The following is a 22227-nucleotide window of genomic DNA, read 5'->3' on the forward strand; positions in this document are numbered from 1 at the left end:
AGGTTGTGGATGCCCCATGCCTAAAAGTGTCCAAGGCCAGGATGGATGGGGCCCTGAGCAAACTGAACTAGTGATGATGTCTCTGCTCATGGCAGGGGGTGAAATTATTTTTAAGGTCCCTTCCAACAAGCCTTTCTATGATTCTATGTTGCCCAAGAATGCAGACAGCAGCACTTTAGTGACTGCTAATTTATTTCTGTGGTTGAGGATGGCTCCCAGGATTATGTGGCTCAGGCACTGATATCCTATGAAGGAAGGAAATGACCAGAGCCTATCCAAAATCTATTGCAGATCACAGGCCAGGAGGAGAGAAGCAGAAGTAGTTCAGGATCAGACTCCAATCTTTGTTTGGAGTCTTGAGCCTTTCTTGAGCCCTGCCCCACGCTGGCCATGGCCTTTTGCTCTGATGTGGAGCAAAGGGGACACAGGCCAGAGCTCGGCTGTTGTTACTGCAGTGCAGGAGCCACCCGAGGCTCCATCGCAGTGCCTTGGACAGAGGGAGCTGGTTCCTGACAGAGCAGCTCTGCGGTGATGGGTGGCCCTGCTCACATTCCGTGTCAGCAGCACTGTCCCACTACGGAGCTGGGACACAGTCCCTTTCTTGACGAGAGCTACAACCTCAGGATTTCAGCCTGGCACCGCAATTCGGCGAAACCCAGCCCGTCCCACACCCTTTTCTCCGTACTTCTCGTTTCCCGGGGCAGAGGGCGCCGGCGGCCCCCACGGCGCTCGGCCCGGTCGCGATGGCGACGGGCGGGCGGGGCGCGCGGTGCGGGCCGGGCCGTGCGCCGGGGCCGCGGCAGGGCCGGGGCAGAGACAGCGCGCGGTGCGGGCCGGGTGCCGGGGCGCGGGCACCGTGAGGGGGGACGCGGGAAGGGGCGCGGGCAGGGCCGGGGAGCTGCCTCAGGGAGCTGCCTCAGGGAGCTCTCGGCCGCGGCGGGAAGGGGGGGCGGGGGGCTGAGACACAGGGTGACAGTGCCAGCGGGATTTGGTGCCTGCGGGCAGCGAGGCGCTGAGGGGTGGCCCAGCTTTGTCCGCTGAGGTGTCTGGTGGTGAAGGGGGCTGGGGGAATAATGAAGGAACATGGGGGAAGTGTTAGCCAGGGACGGACTGAGGGCAGGGGGAATTGTTAGGCTGCTTTGGAGATTGGGGAGGGGTTACAGTGTGACTGCACCATGTTGTAGCTTTGTACCTCCATTACTGACAGATTTTCCGTATTCTGCACCTGGGACGGTGCAATCCCGGGTATATACGGACAGAATGGGGAGGGAGAGGATGGACAGCAGGCAGTGCAAAGGGACCTGGGGGTCTTGGTCAGTGGCAAGCTGAACATGTGTCAGCAGTGCCCTGGCAGCCAGGAGGGCCAAGTGGGTTCCGGGGTGCATCAGGCACAGCATCGCCAGTCACGCAAGGGAGGGGATTGTCCTCTCTGCTCTGCACTAGGGTGCCTCACCTTGGATATTCTGTGCAGTTTTGTGCATCACAGGAAAGGCATTAAGCTACTGGGGAGCCTCCTAAGGAGGGCCACAATGATAGTGAAGGGCCCTAGGGGGAAGCCATATGACGAGTGGCTGAGGTCATTGGTCTGTTCAGCCTGGAGAAAAGGAGACTTGAGGGGAGACCCCATCAAAGTCTGCAACTTCCTCATGGTGGGGGCTGGTACCAGTCTCCTCCCTAGTAACCAGTGAGAGGATCCAAGGGGATTGATGGCCTAAAGCTGAGTTCAAGCATGTTTGGACAATGCTGTCAGGCACGTGGTGTGATTCTTGGAATGTCCTGCATAGGTCCAGAAGTTGGACTCAATGATTCTGACAAGTCCCTTCCAACTCAGTGTATTCTGTGAGTCTGTAAATGTTGGGAACTGAGGGAGTGGAGGCTTCTGGTAGTGCAGCTGCTCGATATACAGGGATTATTATGTGAGTGCAAGTGCTAGTTTGGATGGTGTTAATGATAATGATTGGGCTCATGAGAGTGGTGAGCTGCTGTACAGGTGGTGTCTGTAAAGAGTGTCTGGAAAGTCACTGTAGTTGGGGTGCAGTGTCAGGAAACTGCCTGCTCCTTCTAAGGATGCAATGGTAGTGGAGTTATTGCTTGAGACAGTGCTGGTGCTTATAAAGGGGGTCAGTCAAGAGCCTCACAATTTTATTTGTTTGGGAGAAGAAATAGACCTTTATATTTTGTAAATATTCTCCTGTGCATTTCAAATGTGCAGTCAATCCTCAGTCCCCTTAAATATGTTCCTCTCTGTCTCATGTGAGAGTATTTTCTATGGTTTGCAAAATCCTTTATTATAGCATGTGTTTTTTCACCTTTTACAACTTGGAGGCTTTCGTGTTCCTCTCTACTTGGGAACAATTTCATAATTATGTCACTGGAGCTCATCTGGGTCTGTAGTTAAAAAAAACCAAAAACACTCTAAGCCTTTGCAAAATACTTCTACTCAAAATTTTCTGGTTTGTATCCAGTTTTAAGCAGGGAATTTGATTTTCCATTTAGTGAAAGAGACAGAAACAATTGAAAGAAACCCTTAGGGAGTGCTCTAGTGATCTTCAGTTTCTGAGGAAAATCAGTAAAATAAATGCTCAAGTGGAAATGGAATCAATAGCAGTCCAGTTAATTCTGCACTGAGGAAGTGTGATGGATTCTTTTTCACACTTAACAAGTGTATCCTGCACTTGTGCACTTGGTTTGGAAACATCAAAGGGGTCTAGGAGGAGTAAAGTACCCAACTTCCTGCCTCAGTGAGGTTTTTTTCTTAATTCACTTGTTTGTTTGGTTTCTTTTAAATCTCAGGTCTTACAATAGCCATATCTTTAGGATTTTTGGAAGCTTCATGAAAAAAAATATTGTACTGAATTGGAAACTGCAAAGGTTGTGTATGAAATAGGATAAAAAGTTGTTTTGTATACAGAAAGCTGACATGGCCTTGCTGCAGGGTATGGGGAGTGTGGTGAGGAGGCATAGGACAGTGTTTGGATTGCAGTGCATTTGTCAGTAGTTTCACTTCATTCCATTGATTTTACAGGCTTGCTTCTGTGGCTTTTTACTGATATTTTTCCTGTTTACTTGTGCTCATTTTAACAGGAAAAAGTATCTACCCTGCTGTATTTAGTTGCAGAACAAGTTTTAATCAATTTGACCTATTATTGTAAAATTCAAAATTTAAATTCAGAGAAGCAGTTTAATGCAAAACCAGGTTACATACAGTGTTTCTACTCATTCAGTAATAAAACATTCTATATTATATAAACTATTTTGGTTTATAAAATTTGATTATGTGACTGCTAAAAGCCAGGAATCTTTTTAAGTGCCCTTTTTTGTGACATTTTTTATTTTGTATAATATATGCTACCAGTTCCATTGCAGAACTGTTCATTGTCAGTTGAATTCTGAGGTTGGTGGTTGTGACAGCATGCCTGGGGAATACTGCTGACATGCATATCCCTTCAGAAAGTGCTTTTGTTCCAGCTCTGACAATGAAAACTGGTATCAGAGTTGTGGTGAAAGGGAGATATTCATGGTGCTAGGAGAACAGAAGGAGAGGGAAAGAGAGGCATGTGAACAAGTGGACTTGATAAAACAAACATGATAAAGAAACAAAGGACTGGAAAAGGAGCAGCTTCTGGTTTGATTTGCAAGAATGTAAAAGACAACCTGTAGCAAGGGATGCAATAAGTAATGGTGATAGAGCCCACTGTATCTACCCAGGTATACATTACATATATATATGTATATATACACACACATAAATGTGTGTATATATAGAGAGATATGGGCTTGAGTGCTGCCCTGGGCAGGATTGTTGCTGCCAAAAACCCAGTTTGTTGTTTTTTATTTCAGAACTGTTACAAGCTTGTCAAAAGTGACAAATGCCAGTGAACACACAATGTTTTGTAAATAATTCATCTCTATACTTTTTTTTCTTCACTTCTAGCACATTAAGAAAAAAAACCAAAAAAAATGGAAGAGAGTAAGAAAAAGAAGAAACCAGAAGAGCAAGTTCAAGAGCCTGAATCTGATTTACCAGAATCCTTACTAGATTATCAGTAGGTTTAATATATTTTAACTTTTCACTCATACAGAATATGTGAGTAAAGAAAGCAGATAACAAAGACAACTTACACAATTTAGAGCCTGAGCTGATTGATTTGAGGTTTTGAGGCTATTTCAGAAAGGTTCACTTTTTAAACTGTAGCTGTAAGAAAGCAATTACATGGGTCAGAAATTTTATGCCATTAGGCTGTAACTTGGGAAAAAATACTAAAACCAAAAACCCTGACATTTTTTCTGTTAGTAGCAAGCTTTTGATCACCATATGCTGAATCAAGATCACATTTGGCTGTATTTTTTAGGATTCCTTGGGGTTCGTGGAGGTTTGTTGTCACTAGCCAGAACCTCAAGACCTACAGTTTGCTGTCTTCCCTAGTGCAGCTGAGAGCAGAGCACAAAGTGTTTTATTTTGAAAGTAAGAGATGGATAAATGAAAGGTCTCTTAAAATCAAGCAGAGGAAAATAAAAGCCAAGGGAGAAATATCTGAAGCAATTACAAACCTGTTCAACTTACTTGATTTCTAGTCTCTTGAGTAAATGATTAAAAGGAGAAAATAAGCTTCATGACTTTTATCTGAGACAGAAATTGAAATGGAAATACCTCAGGAACACCCAGTATCCAACAATTATCAGCATTTAGGGAGCAGGGAGTATTGTCTCGGTGTGGAAATGACAAGTAGAGTAAGCAAACTAAAAAGAATGCTCCTGTAGTTGTAGTGACAGCTGTATGAGTTCACAGGGTTTATGTGGGATTTTCCTCTTTCATTTTACAGGGCACAGAGTATAATTTTCCATAGTGAAATAGCCTAGATTTACCTGAATCATATCGCAAACAAATACCTTCTGAAAAGTCCAAAACTAACTCACCTATTTTGTGAAGGAATAAGGAAACTGTATTACTGGGCTGAGAAAAAAACTGTACCACTTTCTGATAAAATTATTGTTATGCATATGCTAATATCCAAATCCAAGACTCATTCGTCTGGAGTCTTCCACTGAAATCGGTGCTTCATTGAAATGGAATATGTAGTTTCTACAGCAACAGAAGGGGGAAAAGGGAAGAAAAGTATTCTTCTTGCTGTTTTTATCTTTCTCCCACTCTCTTATCTGTCCCTTTTATTCTTCCTTTCTTTCTCTTCACCTCTGTAAATTCGCTGTACTACTTGACTGATCAAAGGTGGATAGTCATACAAGTGAATAGCTGTCACATTCCACTTTAGGATTTATCAAGTGTATAGTATTTATTTAACTTTCATTCCTGTTTTTTATTTCCTTGCACTGAAGAATGGTCACTGTTCCTAGGGATCTTGTTATTTTGCATTTTCATTAAAGTTCTCCATTTCAGCATTTCTTAGGAACAACAATCCTATGATGTGCTTTTGCTGTGGCCATGACCACTGTACCCTGGTCTAGTCTCTCTCTAACTAATATCCTTCTACTTAATAGAAAACCTGAAGAATACCTTGGAGCTGACACCAATACACAATACACTGACACCAGAGGATGCAAATTTAGTAACCTGCAATTTGCATGATTCAGTGATCCAAACTTAGCAAATTAACTAGGAAATGAATTATCTTCTTTTGAAACAGCTGAAATCAACAGAGAAGGGAAAAACTCCCAAAACCACAAAAAAGCACTCTAAACCCTCAAACTAAAAACTGAAGGAAGAAGAACTGTTAAAAGAATAAAAGGTTTTATGATAATTGCAATATTATTGCACCACATGATGAGTGGATGCTGGGAACAGATGTACAGAGTGCTAGAGTAATACTTTTTGGAGCATGAATTACCTTGTCCTGAAGGTGACCTGTGTAAGAGGTCAGCTAAACCTCATGCAGAATAAACAAGGCCTCTCAGGAGGCTGCACAGGAACAGTATAACCAGGGAGTCTGCTGCTCTGTAGGGCTATGAAATCCAAACTAACATGCAGGCCCAGATGTATGTGGGAAATAATTTCTTTATGTGTAGTAAGCAGACAGTGGTATTTACCCAAATGAGTCTAGCAATATGATATGAAAATAAACATTTTGGTAGTATTTGCATTTAATCTAGCTTAAATAGCATTCCTTTCTCTAATTTTTTGTAAGAATGTCTCTTTCTTTACTCTCTCTTCATAGCATTGCGGCAAAACAAACAGCAATTGCATGGGTTTTGTTTCATCTGAAAGGATTGGAAGAAAAGCTCAAAGAAGATATTAAAAAGGTAAGTTACTATACAACAAATTTTATTTGTGGTATTCTTACTCATAGATTCAGTTTTATTCTTTCCATTTGAATACTACATACTTTAAAAATAGTTATTGCAGTGCATTTGTTACAGTCAATGAAACTGGAGTTAGTGAGTCACTTTATGTGCTGAAAGTTAAAGTGTTACCTGAATGAAATGTGACATATAGCATACATGTCCTAAATGTAACATGCTAAAAAGAAGCTGCAGGAGTAGAACATTACAGAATAGGACAGAGCATTAAGGTAAAGTGAGTTCAGTGCAGGTGCTTTCCAATGCACAAGAGTTCCTTATAACCACCTACGTATTTAATGGAATCACAGAATTGTTAAGGATGGGAAAGACTTCTCAGATTATCAAGTCCAGCTGTTTAACTCAGCACCATTGTGTTCATCACTAAAGCAGTCAACAAGTGCCACATCCATGTGTCTTTTGAACACTTCCAGGGATAGTGATTCCACCACTTTCCTGGGCAACCTGTTCCAATACCTCACCACTCTTTCAGTGAAGAAATTTTTCCTAATAACCAATCTAAACTTGGCACAAGTTTCTTTTTCTCTTGCCCTGTTACTTGTTACGTGGGAGGGGAGACCAACCTCCACCTGGCTACAAAGTCATTCCAGGTGGTTTTAAAGAGAGATAAGGTGCCACCTGAGCCTCTTTTTCTTCAGACCAAACATCCTCAGCTGCTCTTCATCAGACATGTGCTTTAGTCCTTTTATCAACTTTGTTTCCCTTCTTTGGCATTTTTCTCTGCAGCAAGCACAGGACAGCAAGCCACCTTTCAGTAGGTACCTTCCCTGCAGTACATCAGATATGCCATTTAACCAGTCCTACAAATATTCTTCAATATTTCAAAGCATGAAAAATAAATGGTATACATTTAAGTTTTGTTGGTAGTATTAGCAGACCTAACCAAGCACTGAGAATTGCTGAGCTTCTTTGAATCCTTCTGAAGTAATGGAATTGCACAGGTTTCTGTGAGAATCTAGTTATTGCTGCAAGCTTAGTTACAATAAAAATTGAATAAAGGAGAAAGACCATCATGCTATTTGCTAGCGGTAATTTCTAGCACTGATTGATGAACACACACTTTCTCATGGATTAATAATTGTTTGGGAAATTTTTAGAACAAGGTTGTGTAACTACTGATCTCACCTGAGTGACACTTTAAAGAACCATGCATATGAGCTGTATATAAAGAGCCATAATATGGCATCTGGTAACTGTGAGCAGTGAACTTTGAAAATAGATATTAGAGAGTCACCCATTGAAATTAATTGAAAATGCTCAAAAAATCCTTATTCTGGATCATGTTGCAGCCTGCACTTCATAGCAGTGAAACATTGAAACAACACCTCTCTGTCTTTCTCGTGCTGATGCTTGCCCTGCTTTTATAAGCATCCATCTGTTTAGCTCTCTGTGGTACTTCTTGCAGTCTTGAAGCCTGGATGGTGTTTCATTTGTGGTTTAACTATCACTGGAAGTGACAATTGCTCTTCTTTCTTAAGGCATCTGAAGGCTTTTGAGATTATTGTTGGGTGTTTTGTCTCTTGGGGTTATATTGCTGGATTGGAGGGTGGTTCAACTGCCTTGTTCAGAGACACAGAGCAACAGCATAAGGGAGACCCCTCAGTTGGTATCCCCACTTTGTGACCCCTCAGTGGGTCTCCCCAGTTGTTTGAGTGTGTTACTGACAGCCCCAGTGCCTGTGAAGGGCTCACATTGACAGTTAATGGAATAATGCTCTTTATTAACATAAAGTTAGATTAAGTTTTGAGGATTTTCAGTGATAGTATCTCTCTGCAAAAGCATATGAAAGCAACATACAGAAAAGCTCTAATCCAAAGTATTCAGTACTCACAGAGTATGGTTCTAACCCAATAGGTGTCCCTCTATGGGGGAGAAGACAGATTCAGCCTCACGACTGATCCCAGCAGTTTTGATGGACTTCCCAAACTTCTCCCCATTCCTAACTTACTTTTATACTATTTCTTTATGTTTAGGCAGAGCTTGAGTGACTCTAGTTATTCATCTTCTCTCTCCCCTGGCTGACAGGTGTTGTGCTGTTTGTCAGCTACAGTGCCATTGAGTTCCCCTCCCTGCAAAGATTTCTATGCAGCCTGGCCACGATGTCTGCACCCTGTTCCACCCTCTGTTCCATGCCCTTAGCAGGGGCTGTGGTTGCAGATTGTAGGGCATCATCATGGAGTGGGTTTCGAGCATGCCAGCTGCATTCCATTCAGATAGTAGCAGCTGCATTTTACTCTATAATTTCCCTACCATCCAACTTCTGTTAGGATGTGAATACAACTTCTTAGTTTCCTCTAATTTTACTCCCAGCTAACTTTCTACAGTTATTCCCCCAGTTTGCTGCTAGTTCATGGTCTTTCAAGGACTCCATGTTTTGGATTGAACAGGGTACTTTAAGGCATGGGTGAAGTGCTATTGTTTTAATTTAATCATGTTTTGACAGTGCTTTGAGCTCCATTCTTTATTTCCTGCTTAATGTTTGTGAGTGGTTTAGAGTTAATCCTAGAAGTGAGGAATGCTTGAGACTCTTTCCACTGCCTACTCACTGTTATTTACTTCCCACTTGTTTGCTCCTGTGTGGTATCCTTTGGGAGCAAACATACACAATCTGGATTTCAAACAATCTGAGTGTCACGAGAGAGGGTCATGGCCAGGGGTTATGATCACAGTTGTGGTTTCAGGACGTGTTTGAAAGAGTCCTGACAAGTGTTTGAAAAGTCTGACAAGACTCTTTGCTGTGGTTATATGCAAGTGACTTGATTGTCTCATGATTTTTCTATATGAAGATGATACAATCTCATGAGGAATGTCCACACGAAGCAAATAGCTCCTGCATAGAAACATTGTTATTAAATTGTCTGCAAGCACCTTTCTTTCCAGGCAATGGAGGATTATTGGTGGTCTGTACCAAGTATAGCTCTCATTTGTCTCTCATTTCCTTCCAGTGGTCTGAAGTTACTGAGGAAATATCTGAGCCTTGCAAATTCTCCCTCCTACTCTAACCTTTCAGAATATGAAGCACAGGTTGTTCTTGCATTTCATCTGGCACTAGGCCATATTTTCCTTTTTTTCCTAAATTTTTCACTCTGAAAACATTTTAATATCAGCTGTGTCTTCTTCCTTAGAATGTTGTTCTGAAGGAAGAGCAGAAGTTGCTTATCAGCCGCTTAGTAAAGCAAATAGAAGAAAAGGAGAACAAACGAGATGAGAAGGGGATTGTAACCAGGGATGATGTGGAAGAGTCACTGAAAGCAGTTTTCCAGTTTGTGAAGGACAAAGAACAACTTCTTGAAGGTATATTGTGTGCTGGGGAAGTGTGGTTTGCAGTTTACACACTTGGGATTAAGTACATGTTGATGTAGTTTTGCAGTTTAAGTAGAGATTCAACTTCTTTGTTGTATAAAAAGTATCAATACTATTCCTCTCCCAAAACTGGGCTCTCTGAGCTTAGTATGAGATTGTGGAGGGCTTATAAATCAATCTGTCCCTTCCAAATGATGTATAGTATTGTGCAAGTACAGAGGCTTCCTCTTTTTTGAAACTCATGAAAGTCCTAAGCACTGGATCTACTGAGGATTAAAAATAAAAAATTATTGATAGAAGGAAAAAAGACCAGTTTTGAGTGTTGAAAATTCCAGCTGCCATCCCTGCGATTCTCTATGGGAGACACGTGACCTTGGTTACAATGTTTTGGTGAGAACAGTTGTCTCTCTTTGGAAGAATAAGATCAAGCTGTTTTCAGCAATGCTAGTGGCCCTTGAAACTGTGTAAGGCCATCAGGTTGTGATGTACTATAGTGTGGAAGAATCCCCCTTCCTTTTCCATTCCCTATGAAAACACCTTTCTTAAAGAAGTTGACATAGTAAGAATTATCAGTTCAATAAATCAGTTTTGACATTGTTATTTTAATAGATCTGCGCTCCCAAATTGAAGAAACAAAGAAAAAAATTGTAGAAAAGCAGCGTGAGAGAGATTATTGGTTGGAGTACAAAAATGTTGGAAGCAAAATACATGCTGAGAGGATTAGCCGTCTGGAAAAGGACATTGCAGATGTCAAATATGAACTTGAAAGAACTGAAGGTCAGTTTACAACTGGGGCTTTGCATATTGCCTGCAGGAATGAAATGATAAAATTAATTTTAGATCAAGTTCTAGTAACTTCTATCAACTTTTCTAGTAATTTGCATGAACTTTTCTAAGTGCGCCTAAGATGGGCTGCATAATCCTGAAAAATAGAAGGACTCCCTTTCTTTATTTCTCACTCTGTAAAAGTTCCTTTATTAAAGAAATTGATAAAGTTTACAGAAATGATGACACTTCAAGAAACTGATAAGCTGGTCCTTTGATGGTTTTCTTGTAAAATACAGGCAACCCATTTAAAAAAAAAAGTTACTGAGAAGGATAGCAGTTTTTTGTAAAAATAAGTCTACACATATTTAGGTCACCTACACAGAGGGCTCCCTTAGCAGTCATACTTGAAAATGTTGACTCTGCTGCTGTTAGTTCTCATCATCTACAGGCACTTCACATATTGAAAGCTCCTTTGACAGGGAAGCAGTATGAGTTCATTCTTGGAATGGTCTTTTCTGTGGAGCGCGCTGGTTTCCATGCAGGACTAGAGGGAGCTCTTTAGCCAGTGGTCTGGGCCTTTCCTCCTATTGCACAGTGTGAGGCTCTGCAAAATCACCCACAGGCACGCAGACACATACTGAGACCTGTTTCAGCCCTGTCACAGCAGTGCAATTCATTTGAGAGCTTATACATTGTGCTGTGAGTGCTTTACAAAGATTTCTTTATTACTGCATTATTTAAAAATAATTTAAATATTTTGCTGTTACATAAGCCATGCTTCCAACAGGAGAAGGATGTCCTGGTTTTCTTTCTTTATGTCCCTCTCAGTATGCGTGGCTGCAGCCAAGCAGCTGGTAGTAACAGGCAGTGACACTGCTCTAAGGGTCTCTGTATATTCTGTGCCAGCCATTACCAGGCATCAGCTACTGTGAATGAGCTATCTTTTTGTCTCTCAAAACATATTTTACCACCATTAAGATCTGCTCTGTGATTTCTACGTTTCCAGATAGCTTGCCAGATATCCATGTCTGTATTCAGGAGAGGTTGGGGTTTTTTCATTTTCCGTGTTCTTAATTGATTTAAAACTTCTCTGTATTGCTGCTGAAATATGAAATGAAAAAGAGAATGGGCTGTTATATAGAATGCCAATAGGGATAGGCAGTCTGATCTCCTGCATGCCACAAGGTACAGAATGTTGTGGTTTAACAAAAATTCACGGTCCAACAGAAATGTATTTATTGAAAGTCAGTTATAGTGGTATATATGTAAATGCCCTACATAACATACTGGAAAATGATGCTGACAGTACTGGATATTTACCATACTATTTTGCTTAACTCCCTAAAACTGAACCTAGAAAGTGTCTGGGGAGTACAGCCTTCCAGCAGAAATCTATCTTTCAATCTGTCAAGCTTTCTGAGCAAGGCAGCAACAAATTTGGCTTGCTCACACCTTGAATGTGTAACAAGCTTAGAGAATAAGCATAGGTAAACAGGTTTCCGTCTCTGTGTGTACCACTGAAGGGCTTGGAACTGGCACAGTTCATGTTTTCTGGTGGTGACATTTTAAGCAAAACAGCTGGAGAGGAGAGCAAGCAAAAGAGAGCCACAATTTAGGTGATGCGTGGGGAAAACAGTGTTGTAGTGAGAGGATTAGGGAAGATAGCCTCTTTAGCAACTGTTCAGACACACACTTTCTCCTTTTTCATTCTCCAAGTACAACTCAGGTTATTTAGCTATTTGAAATAATGGAAGAGTGAATTCATTATAGTATGGAAGTTCTTCCTTTTCATTCTGCCAAGTCTAGATGGTGGAGTCCAGCTTCCACGGTGTTAAATTAATAATTAATGCGCTACTAATACACCTTTCATATTTGACTGCCTCTGACTCCACAGTGCATGCATGAGTAGATATTTGTTTGCAGCTAAATCAGAAATAGGCTGTCTGCAACACAAGTGCAGTAAAAGACTGAATTTCAACCATTTGAAATAAGTGTGCTATGCCTTCCTTCACAGAAAATTACTATAATCTCATTCATTCCTTCAGAAGGAGGAAATATCAAGCAGGAGTGAGCTATTTAGAAGAGCAAAAACAAAAGAACTAAATGGAAGGATGAAATAATTAAATAGCAAGTGACTAGAACATGAATCCAAACCTATTCAGTTCAGTGTAAGACACACTTTCTAAATAATGACCGCAAGTAATGATAGAAGCAAATCATTGTGGCAATTGCCACATTCTCCATTTTGTCCTGCTGTCAAATTAGAACCTCAGAGTCTTAAATAAGTCAGAAAATTTATTAGGCATGTTATAATAACTATCTGAAAAAATGTCATGTGGAGAAGGAGATCCAGTATGCTTCTATGTCAAAAAAAAAATTTTCTAAGCAAATCTCTCATAGGGCTCCAGGAGCTCTGCTATTGATAGAGACAAAATTTAATGTTAAGATGCCAGTATTTTAGCAGAGAATTGCTTAGATCACTGCTCAGTTAGCAGTGAATTGCTCAGCTCTTGCAGTTGTGAACAGAAATGTGTAATTTCTGTTCCACTTCCAATTTCTAGTTTTGTAGTTAACGCTACTGTTCTTTGGGTTTGGAAGGAGAATTTCTTTAGAAAAGGATATTTGAATCCTTCTCTGTGGAGTATCTGCCCAGGTGACACTCACTGATAAATTGCAGTTTAGTAATGACATGTCAGTTTTCTATATGTTATCAGGAAAAATTGATGGCAAATAATGATTTCTGATTTCCCTGGTTTTTTGTTTTGAAGAATATTATAGCAAAGCTTTGGAAGTTGTGAGAGAGGAAAATCAGAAAATGTTTGACAGGCACATGAAATTACTCAGTGAAGAAGCTCTTAAGGTATTCTTTTTGCTTTTTTTAGAAACTAACTGTGTTACAGTTGGGATACATGTACTCTGCATTATTAATTATTTTAACTCATATTAAGACTTCAAACTTTTTTAATAAATTGAGAGTAAAATAACCTGCAAATCCTGGTACATATGGATTTGGTTACTGCTATACATACATGTACCTTTTTTTCCTTTCCACCAGAATAGCAATGGGTAGATGTGAGGGCATTTTACAAACAATGCACAGGAAACTGGGGCACCATGCACTGACAAGGCTTGTTTGAGAACATGTTGCTTTTGCCATGGCCTTGATTTTGACATTTATACAGATTTCCAAAAGCAGTAATATACAAAAAATTGCATGAAAATATACATCAATTTGAAAAAAAAAGGGTTTCACTGTACTTGTAAAGTACAACATTTTTTAAATGTCACAATAGTGCAGTCTCAGGAAAATACAGGTTTATTGATTCACTATGATTTTGTCATCTCTGCCAGCTCTGATTTGAAAACATGGTTTGCAAATAGTTCTAGTGACAACTTCTTACTTTCACAAAATGCAAAGTATACTTCAGTACAAACCACTAGGCCCATTAGGTTTTTAAATTCCCTGACTTCAGTGCCGGAATTTCCAGTCATGTGAGAACGTAATCCAGAGGACTGTGTTTATGGTGATCTGTTGGGGCATCTTCCCCCTCACTTCTTCCTTTCCACTTTACTGACATCAATAATTAAATTGTAGCCTGGGGTCAGACCTCTACATGCTTAGGTCACTTGTTGTAGAGCAGTACTGCCTCATTTGGGATTTTACCTGGGATTCTTAATAGCTGAAGGTTTGATTTTCTGAAAGCAGTAAGACTTGAGCAGTAGTGGTACACAGAAGAATTTATTAGGCAGAAAGGGAAATGTCCTATTTTAATATGGGAAATCAAAAAATATTGGTAAATTGCTTGACATATAATCTGCTCTAGGCAGAACGATAGAGGAGAAACATCTGGCCTTGTGAAGTAAATCCCCTTGTAATCCCTCAGAGGATGCTACAGTCTGTTGTGTAGATGTGTCTTAATTATTTCCTGCTAAAGAGCAGACAGTTTTTCTTTATAGTGTGCAGGACTGTCGAAGTGTTGCTCTCCGATGGGATTATTTTAACTTGTGTTTTCTCAGAATGCTGTGGGGTACTTGGACAAGAATTGTCGCAGAGAGATTGAAGAGAACGAGTGGCTAAAAGAAGAGGTAAGAGGATCTCTTGCCTGCAGTTTATCATGGCACTTCATGTTTGAAATAATGTGGCCTATGGTCAGAACTGTTTCCAGTCATGGGCCTGGGAAACTTCTTTTGGCAAAGGAGAGCAGTTTTCCAGTAATTAATCTGTAATCCTCAGCAGAAAGCAGTGCAATGTGGTGAATAAAGGTAAGAGGTGAACATCTGCTTTCACAAATGGAGGACCCCCTTTCCTGCCCAAGCTGTTACATGAAGGACTACAATGTTCCATACAATTAAGGATCTTTATCTGTGGAGACTGGGATGCTATAAAGGATCAACCTGGTAAGTAGCTGAAGAGGGGAGGTTTGAATTGCATTAAAGTTCCAGTGCTGCTGTATTGAAAGAAAATGGATATGGATGTTGGAAATATGTTGTGAGAAATGGCTTGAGACGACATGAAATGGAAGGTCATAAAGAAACCATGGGGACTCTACACTGAAGAAAGGAAAATCAAAATCAAATATGGCTGTAATTAATTGCTTGATAGCTTTTATACTGACCTTTAATGACACTTTAGGGCTCTATACTAGATAGCTATAATTTTCTTGACAAGAAAATATTTTTGTGTGCCAGATTTAGGAAAATAATTTTTTCCATAGTGAAAGTTTGATTTTTTTTATTACAGTCAATATAGGTTCTTTGTTTCAATCAAATCTAAGCATGAGATTGGTGAGTGAAATGCCTTTCCTCACTTTTACAGCCTCACAGTTGAGAACCAAGTAAAACTTTTTGGAAAGTTAATAAATGTACTTCTTACTTTTCCATGCCACATCAACAAACCTGGCAGAGGTTCTTCATTTTCGTTACTAATTTAAGGTACTTGCCAGTATGCAGGGACACAGCTTTCCTTCTTCCCCTTAATGAGCTCTGAGCATGCATCTTTAACTTTCCAGGGAGGGTGTCCAAACCACAACTTCTGAAGCAATGAGGGTAAGGAAAAGAAATGGGAAAGAATTAATGTTTTGTTCTGTATAAACAAACAGGAGCTCAAATCTACACATCCCATCACTGCATGAGTATGAATTCTCTTCCCTTCTCCCTGTCTCACTGAACACTTACAGGTTTTACACACATTAGCAGTGCCAATAAGAAAGCACTTTGGAGTACTCTTATGTCCTGACAGGCCTTCACCTCAGAGCTGAGGGATTTGGATTTCTTTCTTCTCAAGCAGAAGTTTCCTATGTTATGAGTTACTTTCCTATGTTGCTACTTTCCTATGTTATGAATTACTGCTTTGAATTTTGGGGGAAAACAAAACTATTATCACTAACTTCTCCGGTCCTCTGAATTCACCCATTCATTTTCTCTGCTTTTCTTACATGGATGAAATATTTTCTCTCCGACTAATGTTTATATGTAGCTGACAGACTGTTGCAGTATTTCCTTTGGGGGTGATAAACCAAAAATTTTAGTTTTGTCTCAGTTCTTTTTTTATTTAAGTTTGGCCACTGAACTGAAAAATGACTTACCAAAATAGCTCTAGATTAGTTACCTCCAAAATTAAAACAGATTTGGAGACTTCAGTCACATTTTTCCATGGTTACTCTGTCACACCAAGATGGTGCAAAGCTGCATCACCTCACTGTGCCAAGCCACATCCTGTTACTGGTTAATTTCCAGTCATTTTCACCTTTTTAATCCTTGGGAGAAGTTGGAACTAGTTTTAACTGCAAATTTGGATGATTATAGCTGGGTTAATTTGGTTTTGATGAGAATGGACGCTTTCAGATTGCTTGGTTCTTCTCTTGAACACGTGCATATGGCTAAGATTTCTGGGAAGATCTTTCCCATAGTATATTCCCTTTCCCATTAAGGGGGTAAACACTTGCTGGTACTTATGCAAAAGTGGGAGGCATTGTGGGAACTGAATAACCAGCATCCTTTGGTCACTATATCTCCACACTGATAAGGGGCAATTGCCAGTCTGAAAGCAAATAGTACCTGGGGCTCAGCCAATGTCACAGAGCCGTAGAACATCCTGAGCTGGAAGGGGCCCACAAGGATCATTGAGTCCAACTCCTGCTCCTGGAAAGCCCCACTGAGAGCATTGTCCAAATGCTCTTTGAGCTCTGTCAGCCTTGGGGCTGTAACCCAGGGGAGTTTGTTCCTGAGCCCCACCACCACCCTCTGAGGGAAGAAATACTGTGGTAACTTGGACTGAAAACTTCACTAATTTTAGGTAACAAGGTTTCAGGTAGAGGAAGGAACTAGAAAAACAACACTTGCTGAGTAAGACCCTGACTTTACCTCTGCAAAGAAGCTTTTCCTCTCTCAAAGCTCTGATGTGAAAGCAAAAAAGAAAAATCTAGAGCTCCTGTCTAGCAGACGTGTTTGACTGTACAAGAAGATTTTGCTATCAGGGTTGCAGAGCCCAAATGTGTGGCTGTGATTGACACATGTGCTGTGACAGTAACAGGGTTCTAATAAAGGTGTGAGAGAACCAGCGAGTCCTTCCTTTTGTCTGAAGATGTGTCACTGTGTTTCCCCACCAAATATGCAATCTTGCTGATACAGCTGCATTTTTCCTAGGTGTGTGCTGGTAAGGTTGTTGCTATCAAAGCTTTACGAAATTCTAAGACTTTCTTTTATTCTTTTTTTAATTGTCAAAAGGTTAAGATCTACAGAAAGGAAGAAAAGGATTTGAAAGCTTCTGTCCAGCTCCTGGAAGAAGAAAATACCAGTTTGGTGGCAAAACTGATTGATATCAAACTTCAGCATCTAAGAGTATCAGGGTAAAATTATGCTTTCATGGACTCAAAAGCGATTTTTTTTGTTTTTTAAATAATGCTCCTGTCTGCCTCTAGAGCTATTTAGGCTCTCCCACATCAAAGCCAAGGTAGTCTCCTAGTTGAGGAAAGACAGGATTTGACTGAGTATACATGGGAGCAGTATCTCTGAAGGATGACAATAAGATTGTGATTCCTCAAGTACTGAATTTCAGGGAAGAAACTGGGTCCTTAATTAATCTACTAAGATCTAACACTACTCACTTTATATCACTTAGGCTTGGAAATAATTTCTTTGTGTTGCAATTAATGGTCTCAGCCCTAGCTTTTCAGACTAAGTGCTGAATAATAGATTTTTTTCTTTACTGTTTGCAAAATGTTTAAGGATGTGAAGATTAATTTGCAAATATATAGGGGGTTTGCAATCTTGAGTGAAACAAATGACCTGACACTGAGAGAGGAAGAGACCTTGGGAAATGTCTGTCTGCAGAGGTGTCTGTAATATTAGCTTCTTTTGTGTTGAAATGATTTAACTTTTTCCCTGGAGAAAGATTAATTTAGCTACAAAATGTCAACACTAATGGTGTCAAAAGCATAATGCAACAACGTGAGAGATCCATCTTCAGTTTCCAGTACCAGCTCAGTGATTTTAGCCATATTGCACAAAAAGTTCAAGTCTTAAGAAGCGACCATTTTTCTCTCCTTTCCAAACTTTGGATTTCTTTGAAGTGAGAGCTGCCAGCTGTGGTCTGAATCTTGGACTGACTAGAGACTATAACATTTGTTTTCTTTTAGTCTCATGGACATAGTTGAACTAAGGCACTAAGAATAAAAAAGAGCAGCTTATTAGCCACTAAGCTACCTGGCTGCCTCCATTGCATTTTTGAACCATTGCGCTATTCTGCCTCTGTGGTTAAGCAGCAGCGGCTCTCAGAAAGGGTGGCCTCCCCCTCACCCCAAATAATTGCACAGGACAGATTAGAGAAAAAATTAGACTCCTATTATGGATTTCACTTTATATTTTTTACTCCATAGGCAGTTGTTTCATACAAAGGAAACTGGCTTGCAAGAAATTCCTAAGGATGAAATGAAAAGGGAAACCAGAAAATATGCAGGTAATGCAAATGACAGCAGCTTATAAGAAATACTAAGTTACTGAACATGCACAGACTTTTTATTTCTGAAACTTTTTATTCAAACTACCTGTTTGACATGGAGAACACCTTATTTCCCTCTTGATTGCAGCCACCACAGCCATAATAGATTGTAATTTGCATAAGGAGACAAAATCACAATCTATCTGTAATACAGTTTTTAAATTTAAATTGGTTTTAGATTTTGGAATATTATTACTCATCCAGAGCTACCCTGGAATACAGTTTACAGGATTGGCCATCTTTTATGAAGATATTAATCATATCCTAATCAGTTCTTTACTGATCCATATAATAACTTCATTATAGCTTGTCCCTGTGAGGACACTCCTAAACTCCATGTAGGCTTTCACTTTAAGTGTGCATGCACTTTGCAGTCATTAATCTAATACACCAGAGCTCAATTCTAACTAAATCCCTAGCAAGAGGAGATGAAGCTACATGGAGCTCAACCTGAACTGAAAATTTTGGTAAGCAGTACTGAATTTTGGGCTGAATCTCCATCCCTTCTGGTAGGTGTGGCCATGGAAAGGATATACTGTTAAGCAAGAAGGAGCAGGAGCCTGTGCTTATCTGTTTAGGGCAGACTCTGTGGGTTCCTAAGTATCACAAATTTTATTTTACATCTTTGTGTGAGTAGAAGAAAGAGGATGGAAAAAAGTAGAAGATAATTCTAACATATCTCTTTAATTAAAATTAAAGAGATATGTTAGAAAAATGGAAATCATACAGTTATGGATACATGAAGAAGTTTGTTGAAGTTCTGATCAGTCCCAGCCATAGGTGGGCCTTTTGAAACATCAGGCACCACCGAACATGTTGACCAAAACTTCTGAATTAAACACATGTTTACTTTGAACACATTTGTTAGACTTTTGCAATAGTTACCTGGAGGATAAGGCTTTGTTTCAAGAAGCTGGGTCACAGTCACAGGCAAACCTGTAACTTGGCAGTCCATGTTCAGAAACCTCTGTATCATCTTGAGAATGAGTTAACTACAGATGTGATCTCTTTAGGGGAGTTATAAGTAGACTGTTTCAGGAACTTGTAGTTATGTACCTATAGATACACAAACATGGGTATAGAAGAAATTTATACTTGGTTTTGCTGCCTTTCTTATTTTTTTTAACTATTCAGGGCTCTACAGGATTTAAGCTGAACTGACAAAAGCTCATTTTTTTCCCTGCCCCCTCCTACAGATCCATTAGTTCTAACTTCCAATCAATTTCAGTCCCTGGGTCTTGATCAGAAATTGTGAACAAAAAACACATAAAAAACCCCAGTGTAATGAGCATTTGGCTTGAATTGCTAATTAATTTGCTAATTAAAAATGCTACCAAGCTGTTCTTTGCATTGCAGGGGCTGAGCCATATTAAAGATTGCAGGCAATGCTCATATCAAGTACTGATTCTGACTTCCATAAGGCTTAACTATTACATATACTTCCTTTTTCTTCTCTTTGAAAAGCAAAGACAGATGAAAAGAGCCTCAGAAGTGCCTTTCCAAAGATTCGTTCTCAAAGAGATTATAAGAAGCCTCCAGACAGTGATGAAAAATTGAGGAAAAAATTCTTCACTCCATCCCTGGACAGCTTGTTGGATGAAGAAGAAGAGTTCCAGGTATGAGCCAGAGTTATCAGGTCTTCCACTGACACAAACACACTTTAACACTTTCAGTGTGGAGCATGAGCTACTGTCAGGACCCTTCTATTTCCAGTGGTTATGGCATCCAATGTCCTTTACCTGCTGGGCTGTTCAGATGCATTGTAGTCTTCTGGTGATACTTGGGACAGTTAGGTCCATGCCCTTCAGATGCTGGGCCAAAAGAGCACATGGAAGTTTTGGATGCCTTCAGGCATCTCTGATACCATGAGGCATGTGTTTTGGCCATTGAATGATGTCCTAAGAATCATCCCATGGAGTGTCAGGATGAAATTCCCCTGGAAAGAATTCTGAATGTCACCTAATGAGAGATACGAGGCTTGGATGGCAATGAACAGGTCCTTCAGAGTCTGTGTTGCACAGCAGCATTAAAGGATCAAGATTCCTTCAACAGAAAGCCAGGATGAAGGTGTTCCTGGGTGCAAACTGCAGGGTTGAGGAAACAGTGCACATTGGTCTTTGCTGCAGCTGATGGACTCTAGTCCAGCAGAAAAGTTTTCCTTTCTTTCTCCCCCTGAATTAGTTTCTGTTGGGTTGGTCAACCAAGTAGACTCAGAGGTTTGGAGAAGACCAGAGCCAGTGCAGATGTGGCTGAAGCACATGGCTGGGCTTGGACTTCTCTCTTTTTGGAAGGAGCAAGCTGTTGCATTGGTTTAATTCTTCTCACAGAACTGAATTTGAGATTAGAATTTGCTTTATAGAGAAGATGATACTGGTGAAAACACAGAGAAGAGGGCAGCAGGGCTGTAGCCTCCTAAAATGAGTTGGCTTGCAAAAGAAGCCCATTATCACTGACATTATCAAACACAGCCCCAGAGCAGCACCTCTACAGTTGCTTCAAAAATAAAAGTTTCTGGTTTTGTTGTTTTGGTTTTTTTTCCTTAAGAATGGTTGCTTTTCTATGAAATTACAAAGGAACCATATTCTTTCTTCTTAAGGCATACTCAAAACTGGGACCTCTGAAGAGAAAGCTGCTTTTGGTTGGAAAAGCCGTGCTTACTTGTAAGGAAACAGAAGAAATGCCAAGCGGGAGCCACAGAGAAGGGCGTACTGTTGGTAAATCAGATGGGCGTATCACAGCTAAGATGATCCAGGCCTTATTTAAGGAAAATGATGAAAACTAGACAAGCTGTGCTGTTTACACAGAAATGTAACATTCTTAGTTCATTAAATATTTGATCTCTTCTGTGTGGCATGGGGCTTTGAGGAAACTATTTTAGAGTGCCTGAATCATGATTATAAGTTTCATGAGAGGTATGTCTGTGTGCAGAGGCTAATTGAAACGTTCCTTTCCGTACCACTGAGAGAGGGCTTGTGCACTCTCTGGGGTATTCAGTCCACATAGCACATATATCTACTAAAAGGTCTGAACTAATATTTAGTTTGTATGGTCTCCACTCGCAGATGTGGAATTCCTTCTTGATCAGACAATGAATGGGTAAATGCAGGCTGTCATAAAACACAGAATTGTTACAAAATACATAATGCTCTGCTAAAGCAGAATTAATTTTTGCAAGCATAAGTCAACTATTGCTATAAATGGAGGGTCTGAATACTTTTTTATCTGTCTCCACAAGACCCCTAATAAATACACTGAAATAAACAAATTAATTTAAAACCAGCATAAAAATCTCTAAGGTCTGAAATATTTTGGCCAAATATATTGTGTAAGCCCTTATCCTTGGTTTGTGGCTGGTCCCTTTGAACATTTATCTCAGTGCATTGATGCAGTGGAGGGGCTCCCTCTGGACACCCTCTCAGCAGCACACAGCAGGTCCTTCCCACATGCAGGCTCTGACCCATGCATTTCCTCATTAGAAACTTGTGACAGAATTGAATAATCAATTTTAACCCTTGAGAGGATAATCAGCTGTTTGGAATAAAGCTTTTTAAAAAACTTACTTTTTAAACAACCTGTATCTCTGTGCAGTATCTCAGTGTATCTGTACTTCAGTGCAAACACTTTTGGTTTTCCAAGCCCGCTCAGCTGTTCCTGGCCAGCAGGTGTCTCCTTGGGCTCCAGGTGAGTCCCACTGGTCTCTGGGCTCCACCGACCAAGCTCCTCCGAGGCAGGGATCACAAGCAGACAGGTAAAGGTGGCAGACTCCAGCTCACACTGACTCTCTCTTCTCTGCCACGTGGTGAACAGTAAAGCGAGTTTGGACGTGCCCCTGCTGTAACCCAGTG

General features: G+C 40.4%; 1 protein-coding gene across 1 annotated transcript; it reads left to right on the plus strand.

Moving 5' to 3' along the window:
• The first annotated feature begins 806 nt into the window (after positions 1–806).
• CCDC83 (coiled-coil domain containing 83) lies at positions 807–21655 on the plus strand. The gene is made up of 11 exons (XM_054269714.1): positions 807–826; positions 3935–4046; positions 6171–6255; positions 9438–9606; positions 10225–10392; positions 13152–13243; positions 14401–14469; positions 17110–17231; positions 18261–18340; positions 19847–19998; positions 20979–21655. The coding sequence occupies exons 2-11, from the start codon at positions 3961–3963 to the stop codon at positions 21162–21164; spliced, it is 1209 nt and encodes a 402-aa protein (XP_054125689.1). The 5' UTR covers positions 807–826; positions 3935–3960; the 3' UTR covers positions 21165–21655.
• The last annotated feature ends 572 nt before the right edge of the window (positions 21656–22227 follow it).

Source organism: Melozone crissalis, unplaced genomic scaffold (assembly GCF_028551555.1).
Source record: "Melozone crissalis strain CALT ecotype California unplaced genomic scaffold, PUWL_Pcris_2 ptg000008l_1, whole genome shotgun sequence".
Lineage (NCBI taxonomy): Eukaryota > Metazoa > Chordata > Aves > Passeriformes > Passerellidae > Melozone > Melozone crissalis.

Coding starts and splice junctions, on each gene's coding strand:
- CCDC83 (XM_054269714.1), top strand. CDS start 3,961: ATGGAAGAGAGTAAGAAAAAGAAGAAACCAGAAGAGCAAGTTCAAGAG. Junction 9,607..10,224: donor CAAAGAACAACTTCTTGAAG/GTATATTGTGTG, acceptor TTATTTTAATAG/ATCTGCGCTCCCAAATTGAA. Junction 13,244..14,400: donor TCAGTGAAGAAGCTCTTAAG/GTATTCTTTTTG, acceptor GTGTTTTCTCAG/AATGCTGTGGGGTACTTGGA.